Below are 13,197 nucleotides of genomic sequence, written 5' to 3' on the forward strand. Positions count from 1 at the left end.
CAGTGTCACACCAGATGCCGTAATGGGCTCTTAATATAATACATGGAGCTGAAATTCTTGTAATGAAATTTTTTTTTATAATATCTTAATATAGTTAAGTAGCCTGTGTTTTCTGTTTTCGATTAGAAGGGAATTAAAGCTCTGTCTGGGAAATAAGTAAGGACCAGCGATGACCGAAAATGACCCCGAACCACTATTCAGAAATGATTTATGCTAACGAAAATTTGTTTTCAATCCCTTTACAAACCCATTAGCACATCAACCCACTTAATAAGGCTCATTCCTCCGCGCTTCTTTTCCCTGCTTATTTTTATATATATATATATATATATATATATATATATATATATATATATATATATATATATATATATATATATATATATATATATATGGCAGGGTATGTGGAAACAAAAGTAAACTGCTTAGTGTCTTTCTTTCTTTAAAGTACCGATCAATAACCGAACACGGAGGGTGCTTTCTCACACGATGCATCTTTCCCTTTTTTCTGTCCTGGAAGGTAAGTTGTTAAGGACAAGGGCAAAAAGACATCTCGCTTGATTAAAATTAAGAGGCATAATCTCGGTAGTGTAATCTATCCGGCCCCAAACATAATTTCATAGTGTGTCACCGTCTTAAAATGACTTCATTTCCATTCGAGTACCCTGTATGGACTGGAAAAGGATTACAATCTCACAACTGCGTGCAATGGTCGTCGGTGAGAGAAGCACGTCCCCTGTCTCGACAGACGCGGCGCAGATGGTGGTGTTTGCATGGGTTTACACGTGATTACCAGACTTTGCTTTGCCATACCTCCGTGTCCTTACACTGCTGATGCCAGTGGATAGTATAATGATCTTACCAAACGGTTGTCTTTAGAAGGCTGGATGGAGCTACGTCTGACTCAACCCAGGTATGTGGAAAAGAAAATCAGAATTCACTCTTCTGAACTACCACCAACCCTGCTGTCAAAAAGAGGTTATTTAGGAAAGAGGCCAAGAGAACGCCACACACCTTTCTCTTTACCATCAGTCATATGACTTCAGAGTACAATAGTAGTGCAAAAATCCCTGCGTGAGTTATGACTTTACCTGTAACCTCGTTTCAAAAGCAGGAAGATGCACATTAAAACCAGGCTTGAGTATGCCAGGTTTGCTGGATATCACGAGAACTGGTGGAATGCATTCCTGTAAAAATCCCATAGACAGTGGAGGTTTTTGGCTGGAGTTATAAAGTCAGAGAAATTCTATCACTTGTGCTGGAAACCACTGCAGCCTGTTTATTCGCTTAGCTCTTACTTTCAGCAGTGCTGATTTCATAGTGCAAACAACTGACAAGACAGGACACGCCCATATAGCCTGGAATACCTCTGAATGAAAAGGTGGTGGAGCACAACCTACAGGATGCAATGCAGGGTGCAATGCAGTAGAGTTTGTTGTCTGTGATTCTAGAATGTGGCAGGCTTTCAAACAACATCTTGAGAATGGCCTCCCATGACTCATGGTAGGTAGGTTTGTGAATATGCAAATTAATGGTATGTCTTTCAGCGGCAGGTTGGTAATACATCGGAAATGTACAACCAAGCCGATATTAAAGCGTTATATTAAAACTTCATTTCCAGAGCTTATAATACAAGGATTAATATGAGAAGGCCGCATACTGTTCACTGCTGTTTTTCAAATTCCTCTGTCATGAAAATATTTCTTTACATGAAAAATTAAACATGTGACTTTCTTCGCACTACTTTGGTGGCTGGAACAAGAAATGGCTGCGTGCTTAACAGACACACTGGCCTTTGACAACTGGCCTAACATCAGTCGAACCCGTATCGATGGAGCACACAGGAAGTGAGGCTTACAGAGTGCACAGAAGTACAGGCGGCAGACAAGAAGGATCGCTGAGCAGAGCTAGGGTGTGAGGGCCTCAAGAGGAGCCTGATTACAATCCAAAGAAAGAATAAGCCCCTGCTGATATCCCCTAGTCCCTTGCACTTAGCAAATCCTCCACACAGGGACAGACTTTGTCTGTTTTCAAACACTTATACTTTCAGCAGTTAATGGTGTTATCATTGTTTCTTCTGAGAGTTACCACTGAGGAATTATGGAGAAATGGTAGTCATACACTGAATAGGCTTTACAGAGCCTTTAAAAAAGCTGCATCATGTAAAAATTAAAATCATTACACACTCACAGAATGGACTGTACCTGCATGGGAAGTAAAGCAAGGCTTATTTTTTTCTGAATTGGTCTCAGGCTCCTGCTCGGTATGATGATGCCTGTTTTCCTTTTCAGTTTGGGAGTAAATCACGAGTCGAATGCTGCTGCAAAGATTCATCGTGAGATGTTTTTGTGTGTTTGTGCGTGTGTGTTTGTGTGTCTTCAGAAACAGCGTTACAGCTTCACAACAATACGGCCATTTGTTGTTTTCCTAATGTTCTCAGAGACAGGACTGGCAGTCCCCACTGTCTGGGTTGCTGTGAGTTTTCCCCTGAACATCTCTTTTGTGCTCTCCTTTTTATTTTGTTCTTTCGGCAATTCACGCATCTTCCACCACACCAAACTTTAGATGACACATCAAGTAGAAAACCTCTCTTTTGTTTCAAGCCAAATATATATATATATATAGCATATGTTCTTTGCCCTCCTTTGTCCGCAAGCTGGATGTCGGGCTGAGATCCCCCATGGAGAGCCCCCTGGAGATGACCCGCTTTAGGGTGAGAGGAGGCCCCAGGTGGCCGTCAGCGAGGTGATGAGAGAGAGCAGCAGCAGCAGCAGAGCCTGGCGGGTGGTTGCGAGATGCAGGGCTGCCTGGCCTGACTGGAGCTCTTCACATGGGTCGCCATAGCACGGGCCACGTTCACACAGCACGCCACTGAATGCCGGCGGGCAGCGGCAGCGCTGATGCTGCTCACACACACCTCCATTCTGGCAGCGCAAGAGTACGCTGTCACACACTCGACCTGCAGGTGGGAGAGAGAGAAAGAGCAAGAGAAACATGTGAACATGGCATCCTCACCTATCTGGGGTGGGGGAGGCCTGTGCACGCTGGCATGGAGAAACACGTCCCGTCAGAACAGTCATCAAGCAGCCTGAGTGTGTGATTGTGTGTGCGATTGGGCATGTGATTGGTTATGACAGAGATGGGAGATGGACTCAGGAGTGTCCTCTTGAGACCCCCAGGGATGGGTCATAGGACTTCAGATCTACAAGTGAGACCAAGAGCAATGCAGCAATAAAGCAATAATCTGCAAGAGTATTGGCTTTGGGCCGAGAGGGGGCAAATAAAAAACAATGCAGTTCTGCAGGATGTGAAGGAAATTGAAAACAAAATTTACTCTGCTGGTGACCAGCTTTTTCGTGAGAGTTCTTGCAAATGCACACAGCAAGGCCAGTGTCACAATGCACACATGCATCTTCACACTGACAACTCTATGGTAAACAAGAATCCAGAGGTCATTTTACCATCCAACAAATAACAGTGAAAAGCTATTGTTTAACAATTTCCTCAAGGTCATAATGGGTAACACTGAAAAAAGCAGAATGTGACTGATGGTCAGTGCTGCATAAATGGGTGGTGTTCATCACAAGTGCTGCCGTTTAAAAAGATCCTCTGCATCCTTGCAGTGTATCTCTGGGTTTGGGTGCAACACTTTGGATAAGTACTTTATTTCAAAACGTAGGCACAATGGGGAACTTTGCAGTAAGTATGCAATATATTTGTTGCTCCTGTTCATCCTAATTCATGTGCCATTTATAACATTCTGTAACACAAAATGATTGCCATTGCATTGTATTCAGTTAAACTGTAGAACCAAGTTCCTTTAAGAAAGAAAGACATGTCAGTCTTTAATTTGATAGTTTAATTCGATATTTTTTAATTTGATATTTTTTAATTTTTTACTGAGTATAATTCCATGCTACTTTATGAATAGTGATGCATCTTTGTAAAGGTTTCCATAGAAAATAGTTTGCAAGCAAATTGTGTGTGTGTGTGTGGGGGGGGGGGGGGGGGGGGGGGTAACTGAGGGGCTCTAAGCAACATCTGACTTCAATTGTGTCATGATTTTATCATTCCATCTTTACTGTCTACAAAAGCAAAGATTCATTAGACTGCTTCTGCCACCGACTTCCCTATGCAAATAGACATTTAGCATAAAATCAACAAATACAGGACTGTGCACAAAATATAGAATAAGACAAGGAAATCCTTGATATTAAGTTAGGCTGTAAAAGGTCTGCTCTTTGTTGTGTCTCTGCAAGGCGTGTGGTTTAATCTTCCAGATGCACAGAGAGCCAGAGGCTCTTTTTTGAGCTGGAGCTATTGGTAGATTTTCAGTTGGATTAAAACTTTTAATCTTCAGACTTGCAGAGTTTACTTCATTTGCTGTGTCTGGAATTATCCATGTACTAAAGGCCTATAAAAGAGCAGTCATTTTTCTGGTGGCATCCATATCTGAGATCAGCTTTTGTTTTTAATGCCTGTAACATGAGCATTCTGACAGGATTGCAGCATGGCCGTCGAGCCTATGTCACGCACTCGGCATCATGTACACTCGGCAGGACTTTGGAGACACTCCGGCTTCTTCCCATCCTGCTCCGCATGATGGAAGTCCCCTCTTGATGTGCAAGGTCATCTGCCACACTGTGTGGTGTCTGGCCGCACTGATTGCGTTCGCACTTGTCTGGGGACCCGAGAAGACCCGGAGGTGTGAAGCCTGTGCCACGTGTCGCGTGCGCCATGTCGCGCCTTCCTCCGGGCGCCGATGGATATAAACCCCACCCACCCTGTGAGCTTCATCGATCTGCCTCATGACTCGTCCTGCGGAAGAAGAGGTCCTGAAATGTCTCCCCATCTGAAGTGGATTGTGTGCAAGGTTGGTTTTGGGGGCATTACAACTTATGAGAGTACCTCTAGGCAAGTCATTAGCCAGTCTGGGTGAAAAATAATAGCAGGACACAGTTGGAGCTAATGGGAGTTCTGTGATTTATTTATTATTTGACACCGCAGGTTATGACTGGTTCAGCAGTTCTTTGATGACTAATACGTTCAAACAAGGATACCTAGTCTAAAATGATGGAGCCTCTTTAACAACATTCACTGCAGTTACATGTTTCTTTTTCACTCTGTGGCACTGACATGCCACTGCAATATCGATGAAAAGATCCCCTAAAGTGCAGGAAACCAACACATAAAAACATAAATGTTTTAAAGGAGCTTGGGAAAATAGCTGCTTTTTAAAGGCAGTACAGTCTACGGTTTGGAGGTCTGCAAAGTCTGTAAACTTTGGCTGCGTTTGTTGCCTACTTATGTTGGACATTCCCAATTTAGTGCTGCAGAGGGGAAGACTCCACACACTGCCACACACACTAGGGTAGAGCGTATAGCCTATATCTTCCTGTCAGACTGAAACCCAGTTTTACACGGAGGCAGAATCCCTTAAGGCAGAAGCAGAAGCTTTAGGTTTGATTTTTCTATTTACAGTATTTTTCTTGCCTGGACAAACTTTGTTAACTGGTTAGAAGGATATAGCTTTAGAAAGTTTAATATTTAAGGACAAACCTGAGCAAAACTGGAGCCACCTGTGAACTGCTTCTCTTATGTTTATGAAAACTTTGTAGATAAGTTGCAAATCAGTTAGCCAGCCCTTTTTCAAATCTTCACTGGATTCTGAATAATATTTACCTCACACACTCACAACACTAAACTCTCTCTCTCTCTCTCTCTCTCTCTCTCTCTCTCTCTCTCTCTCTCTCTCTCTCTCTCTCTATATATATATATATATATATATATATATATATATATATATATATATATATATCTGCGTGTGTGTGTGTGCACCACACATTTTTCTACAGCTTGTCTTTTCTGAGATGCAATTTAAATTTATTACAGGGCTTCTGCAGATGGCATCATCCGAGGTCTCCCAAAAATCAATGGCCCTGAATCGGTCCCCCTTCTGCTTTGCTTTTCCTGTTCTCTCTCTGAGAGGACCAGACAGGGGGAGGCCCCAAGAGCACTGGGCCTAATTAAAATGGAAGGGCTAATCAAAGGATTCTGAAACCATCGAATGTCTTAATCAAATGCAGCTATCTACAGGGTGTTTTCACTTAGGAAACAAGACTGTTTGTGTGTGCGTGCATGTGTGTGTGTGCACGTGTGTGTTTGTGTTTGTGTGTGTCTGTGCTATGAATGGTAGGCCTCTCCTTTTGTGCATGCCTTACCTTGATTTCGATTTGCAACTCCAAGAGATGAAACATTTGGTCGAACTGCAAGAAAGTGGAAAAAATATAGTCATACAAAGTGCACTGCTGGAAAAAGTATGTTGAATACAAAATAGACAGTGTATTATATCATATTTTATTAGAAGCAGTACTACCATTAGTTGCACTAGTGTTTTCATAGGCAGAACTCATCTAGTAACGAGTTACACTTGTTTACTCCAGAGGTAATTCTTTCCAAACTACTGCATTCAATTCATGCTCTCAGCAGCTCCAAGAAGGAAGCATGCTACTATGTACAGTGATTTTTGATCTCATCTAAGTCCTGGATTGTTAGTGTCATGCATTTGAGTCTTCAGGTTAAGTCGTACACCCAGGTAAGCAGCCCTATTTTTTGATGTCTTGTTTAAGATACTCACCAGCTGTGCCTAGGTTGCTCTGAATACCTGGATAAAAATGAAAGCGCGGTTAGTCAGGAGTTACTTAGGGTAAAGGGATGGGCTTAGGAGTGATATGGCTCACGTGTTTCTATATAGCTCATGCAGTTTAGTCTGCAGTTCCGCTGTTGTTTACCTCTGAGAGTAAGTTACTGAGTTATTCCGGCTTGGTGCGGGTTTAAGAGGTTTACAGTACTCATTTGATGGGTAGAAATAGTAATAGTGTCTTTGGTTCTATCCAAACGAAATACATTGATGAGTTACAGATCAAAGGAGTAGGCCAAGGCATACACAAAATAAAAACATTTTTTGGCATGGGGCCTTAAAACATAACAAACGTCTTTATAAATGCGTGTGGATGTAGTAACCATAGAAATGCATCAGCCATATCGATATAAGCGAGTTACAACCTTAACACATTCCATGGACTCTAACTACCTTCTGCTTCATGTTAGGTGGTTCTTTGCCTCTATAGTCCTATAATGCATAGCTTCTGGGGCATTAACACTGACTTAAAGTGATATATTGTTTAGACACAAGTGATGGTTTTGAATAAGTGCTATGGGTGTGTGGGTGTGTCTGTGGTTGGGTCTAGGGTGGTCTGCTTTTGTGTGTGTGTGTGTGTGTGTGTGTGTGTGTGTGTGTATGCACTTAAAAAAAAAAATTATTATTATTTTTTTTTACTTTTTCTTCAGCACAGCCCCTTACTCACATCATAAAGCAACAGCATATGCTTAATTGGCATACTTGAGAGGCTGTCGAACCTGTGGCACACAACGTTAGACCTGAAGCCTCTGCCAAGTAACACCACAGCGACCATAACAGCTCTCCAGTCCATCCCCCGAAGGTGCTGTGGAGGAGGAACTACTTCCTGCTCACCATGAGCGCAGCACCTTCACTGTAGCAGGACCACCTCTGTAGTAGCACCATCACTGTAGCAGCACCATCACAATAGCAGGACTACCACTGTAGCAGCAGCATCATTGTAGTAGCACCATCACTGTAGCAGGACTGCCACTGTAGCAGCACCACCAGTGTAGCAGCACCAGTGCTGTAGCAGCACTATCACTGTAGCAGAACCATCACTGTAGCAGGACCACCACAGTAGTAGCACTATCACTATAGCAGCACCACCACTGTAGCAGCACTTTCACTGAAGCAGCACCATTATTGTAGCAGGACTGCCACTTTAGCAGCACTTTCACTATAGCAGCACCAGTACTGTAGCTGCACCATTACTGTACCAGCACCGCTACTGCAGCAGAACCACCACTGTAGAACCACCACTGTAGTACCACCACCACTGAAGCAGCCCCATCACTGTAGCAGCACCACTACTGCAGCAGAATTATCACTGCAGCAGAACCATTACTGCAATAGCACCATCACTGTAGTAGCAGCACCACTGTAGCTGCACCATCACTGTAGCAGAACCACTACTGTAGTGGCACCATCACTGTAGTAGCACCATCAGTGCTGCAGAACCATCACTTTAGCAGCACCATCTGCAGCAGCACCAGCACTACAACAGACACATCACTCCCAAAGGCTTTGCAAAATCCAGCAGCTTCCTTGGCTGTTTCCTCATTCTGATATCCTGAATGACTTATCTGCCAATTAAATTGTATTATTAAATGGACAGTGTATTGCATATTATTTAGTGCACTCACATATTACTGTATTTCCTGTTATTGATCATGTAGTGTATTTTATATTCTTAAAACCAGTGTATTTCTTATTTTCCTTGCGAGTTTCTTTTTTTTTTTTTGGTGGTGGGAGGGGTATTTGTGTTGATTTATTTATTGCTTTAGTTACCTACTTACTTATTTGGACTGTTTCATTCATGAAACTACATATTGGGACAACGCAACTCAAACAATGCTAGTTCAATCTGTAGTCAATCACTATCAATGTTCCAGCTATAGTATAATTGTGAATTCTGCTCACACGAGCTGGATGGGGCCTGGATCGTGAAGAAGCAGCAGAGGACAGATGGGGCGCATGCCCCGATTTTAATATAACATGGCTCGCACTCGACAATGTGCGACAAAACATGCTCATCATTCTTCACTGTTTACACACCTGCTTATGCTCTGTGTGGAATACAGATGCCTCTCCTCCCTCTTCAGAGAGCTATGAGCCCAGAGGGCTGAGTCTGTGCACTCGCTCTCTGGGAGATGGCGGCTAATAGTGATTTCATCGTAGCACTGGCATTAGCAAGTCTGGGCGTTTCATTAGTGCGGTGTAGGATTTTTAAATGCACTAAGTACCACCTAGCTCTGGATTGTTTTCAATGGTTTACCCTAATTATGCGTTTTTGCAAATAGACTGTACTATAAAGAACACTGTTGGGCTATTTTAGCCACTGTGTAAGGTAGGGAAATTAAATTCCAATTATGTGAAAATGCAGTCCATGTCCCCTAGGAGTTCTTTTTAAATGTGATCTTTAAATAGGCCTCTAGCATGTGTCAGTAAACAATTGTAGTACTATATTCAAAAATGCTATAATTGTACAGCCCTTTCTCCATACATTAGTATTTATGTAAAAAGCATTATAATAGAATTGCCATGCTTTGTGTTACACAACTTATTTCTTACTATTTTTAAAAAGTAAATGCAACCAGAGGAATAAAAGTACTTAATATTGCGGTTTGACAAAAACAGGTCAATTGGAAATTTGTAAGGACCATACGGATTGTTCAGATTGTTCGAAATAGTTTCACGGCATTGCCCACGGAGTCTATCAGACATGTACTTCGAAGTCCATTCCACATTTTTATATTGGAACAGAAAAAAGTAAGAGAGAATGTGTGTGTGTGAGAGAGAGAGAGAGAGATTGCTGCATTCTTCTTTCACTCTGTCACTGGGAAGCTGGTATTAAGGAAGGCACAGTGAGATGTGTTCTGTCTCACCCAGAGCGGGCCTCCATGCCTGAGGCCAGCCGGTAAGCCGGGAGTGGGGTGGGGGGGCTGGAGGGGGAGGCAAGGAGGTTTTTTCCTGTTGTGATATTAGATGCAGGGTTGCCTCCAACCAATAGCAACGTGCCTGTCGCATTTTCCCTACCATGGAGATAAACCACCAGCATGATTAAAGCAGATAACTTGATGACGGATGAAAGGAATTGCATCTTAATTAAATTCTGCACCTTCAGCAAGTTTGTTCTTTATGTGAGACCCATATGTGTACCAGAGGAAGCTGTAGGACTAATGCTGTAGAGAAGACAGTGTGTGTGTGTGTGTATAATGGTGAAACCATATAAAACCATATATATATATAGTTTCACCCCCTACATCTTTATAAGAACCTGTTTCCTGGAAACCTTGTGTACCAAACTGCAATTTTTATTACCGCTACATTTTTACTACATTACACTCAATTTGTGCACAGTGGAGTAGTAATTACAAAATTATAATTGCAAAGGTTGTTGCAATGTACATGGGTGCCAAAGAGATGCTAATATTACTTCTGATATAGTCTACTCTTAGTTTCCTAGGTTGGTGCAATGGTGTCCTCTTATTGGATTTTTAATAACTGGCTGTCAATCTGAACCACATGACAGCATCATGAGGGCCTTCATAACAGTGGAAAGCTATACAGGTATATTAAAGCCTGCAAGATATCCACACAAACACACAGACACACATATACACACTCACACATATACACGTGTGCACACACATGCATACAGACATGCACACACAAACACACAAATGCAATCCAACACGCATGTAAATGTTGGAAAAGAGATGTTACATGCATTGTTAAATAGTGTCTGCTTTTCCTTTATTTTACCGTGTGCTGTGTCTCCAATCCCTCTACAGTCGGGATTCCAGAAGCATATGGCAGAGGCTTCACGTTAGTGGCTTGGGTTTGGGCAGAGCCCTTGGCGTAGCAGGCCAAAGGGCTCTCTCCCCACCATCTGGCCAGTACTGAGCCTTACTTGGTCCCTGAGCTCCAGTTACTGAATGCATTAGATTTATTAAGGCAATGAGCACCCCCCGCCTACGGCAGATGTGCCACCGCTTTCTGCCAGAATAAGGGTCAGGTAGAATTAGCAGATGTCTTCCATGGGTTAGATGTTGGAGAAATGTCCCAAAACCACATTTCAGTCTGGAGAGATGTCATAAAGATAAAATACATAAATCCTGCCTGGGATTAGCATAGACTGGTCATAATTTGAAATTATTCTGTTCTTTTTCTTTTTTTTTTCCCCACAAGGTGTGCATTTATTTATCCAGAGGTGGTGATGGGCTTTTGACAGATATACTGCAGCCCATGGTGGGATGGGGTCAGGCTGGGAATAGGAGTCCCCCCGATGGCGGCTGCCTTGTACTCACAGATGTTGGCGGTGCCTTTGGGGATGGGCAGATAGGAGCCCATGCTCCACGCTCGGCCCTGGTAGTGACGCTTGCAGCGTGAGCAGTCCGGCCCCGTCGTGTTGTGCTCACATTCGCAGCTCAGCTTCCCCTTCTCGAACATGCACGCATTGGCATGGAGATTGCACTTGCACCTGAGGAGGAGGAGGATGACACAAATCAAAAGTGAAAGGGTCTCTCTGCCTGATACTGGGAGCAGCCAAAGTTTTGACTCTGTTCACTGATTTGGTCTAGAGCTCAAGGAGAGTATTGAAGGAATGGAGACTTCTGTAGCTTTAGATGCACACACCAGTAGTTTACTGCCTGAATAAACATGATTTCAAGACGTCATCACATTCTTTGCACAATCAAGAACCCTGATATATTAAGTTTCAACCAGTTAAGACAGAAGGAACTGTATTCAAGAATAAATGCATAAATAATCTAAACTAATTCCACAAAAGCTGGACTTTAAATGTTCTGCTTCTTCAACTGCTTCAAACTTGTACAAGTTTTTAATGTTTTTGGGTCACATACAAATACATATGCATTTCATATATTATGAGTAGTGTCAGTAGTCAGTAGTCATTTAAACATTTCCCAGTTATTATTAATCAATCTCAGCAGTCTCAAGTCTATCATTGTGCATTAAGCATTGAGCAAATGAATAAAAAAGGTTCATAAAAACAACTTCTCAGGATATGCAGAAATGTGTTATAATTGTTCAACTGGTAGTGTTTGTTTCCCAAGAAAAAACACACTACTTTAGATTGTCTGGTAAATGTAATATGAGCTAAAGATGAGACATCAATCACCAATATTTGGTCACCAATATTATTATTTTTGTCTGTTGGTCTGGATTCTCATATATTGCTCAAATAATGAGACAAGTTAATTTGCCTTACATAAATATTGTATTATTGTATTCTCACTGCTTTCATTTTTCATTTTAAAATGACCTAGACATAAAAGTGACTGAAGATATCCTCTTTTACTCATGATTCTCAAATACTGCTGCAATATTCTTTCAAGAATGCTCTATGTAAGTCTTAGAATTTGTCTCTATTTCATCTCAATATTGGTCCTAAGAGACCTTTAGGAGAAATAAGCAAGCCTTAAATGAACCCGAGTTGATCCTAAAATAGGAAGCTTCTGCTAGTCTCAGGGCCTCAGAAAGATATAGGGAGCAACAAATTATTCCTTTGGGTAATCTCTGATCTACCATCCTTTATTTTTGATCTTGAAATCCAGAGTACTCATCCATACATTAATTGCCTATTTCAATATGTTCCTTTCTCTTTGCTGTTTGCAGTTCTTTAACATAGGTTTCTCATTGAGATCTAGATGTGTGTTTCCTTTGGTCATTAAAACCCAGCCCTGGCTTAAGCCTTTTCCCTGCAGAGAAATGGAAAAGCAACACAGGTCACATCTGTGGCAACAAAGCAAAATGAAGAGTTCCCAGTGGTTGAGCTTTGGCTCCAGAAAAAAGAGAAAAGAATAAAAGCAGTAAAACATCTCTACACCCCAGCAGAGCTTCTCTTCAAAGGTGTCATGATGCCTTTTGGGAAGGGCCTTTTCACAAAGAACGTTTTGAGCAAAAGGGTTTGAGGTCTTCTTGTGGAGTTGCGATTTTTGCTCGGTCTGCTTGTGTTTGGGTTACATGTAGTTGTGCACATGCGTTACAAAGTCAAATCCATAGTTTAATATCTAGATGCAAAGTGGAGAAGTAAAAACAGTAACACAAAGGAAGCTATAATGGATTGTCAGCCTTGTCATTTGAGATAAGTGATCTCATGTTGCTATCAATTCTAAATATAATTTGCCACCATCGATTTTCTTACCAGAAGGCAGAAGGTTACAATTGTGTTCTATACTTCTGACCTCCGTCTCCCTTAGTGAGATTATTGATCATAATGGATATGCTATCCCTCATGGGAAAACTGCCATAGGGCACATTATCACGACTGTATTTGTTTTTGTGCCATACATCTGTAGGAGGACTTTTCTCTTTTGGAATATCAGAATGGTTAGGAGCTTTCCCACCCACACACACCCACACACGTACACTGTGAACTTGAGCCTGACTTATTACCCAGTGTCAGAAATACATCCAGTGTAATTGACTTCCCGCTTCATTTGACAGTACTCATGAATGATGAATAGCTGCAGAAAAAAAAGAAGGAACCA

At 42.0% G+C, this 13,197-nt stretch overlaps 1 protein-coding gene across 1 annotated transcript in view; it reads right to left on the reverse strand.

Annotated features, from left to right (window-relative positions):
- Positions 1–978: 978 nt before the first annotated feature.
- Positions 979–13,197, reverse strand: part of LOC113591033 (netrin-G1) — a 38,350-nt gene continuing 26,131 nt past the window's right edge. The window contains exons 3-6 of the mRNA XM_027031389.2: positions 10,993–11,165; positions 6,638–6,664; positions 6,222–6,266; positions 979–2,959 (exon numbers count right to left, since the gene is read on the reverse strand). Coding sequence (XP_026887190.1) covers positions 2,709–2,959; positions 6,222–6,266; positions 6,638–6,664; positions 10,993–11,165 — 496 coding nt within the window. The 3' untranslated portion in view covers positions 979–2,708. The remainder of the gene's footprint in view (positions 2,960–6,221; positions 6,267–6,637; positions 6,665–10,992; positions 11,166–13,197) is intronic.

Source organism: Electrophorus electricus, chromosome 7 (assembly GCF_013358815.1).
Source record: "Electrophorus electricus isolate fEleEle1 chromosome 7, fEleEle1.pri, whole genome shotgun sequence".
Lineage (NCBI taxonomy): Eukaryota > Metazoa > Chordata > Actinopteri > Gymnotiformes > Gymnotidae > Electrophorus > Electrophorus electricus.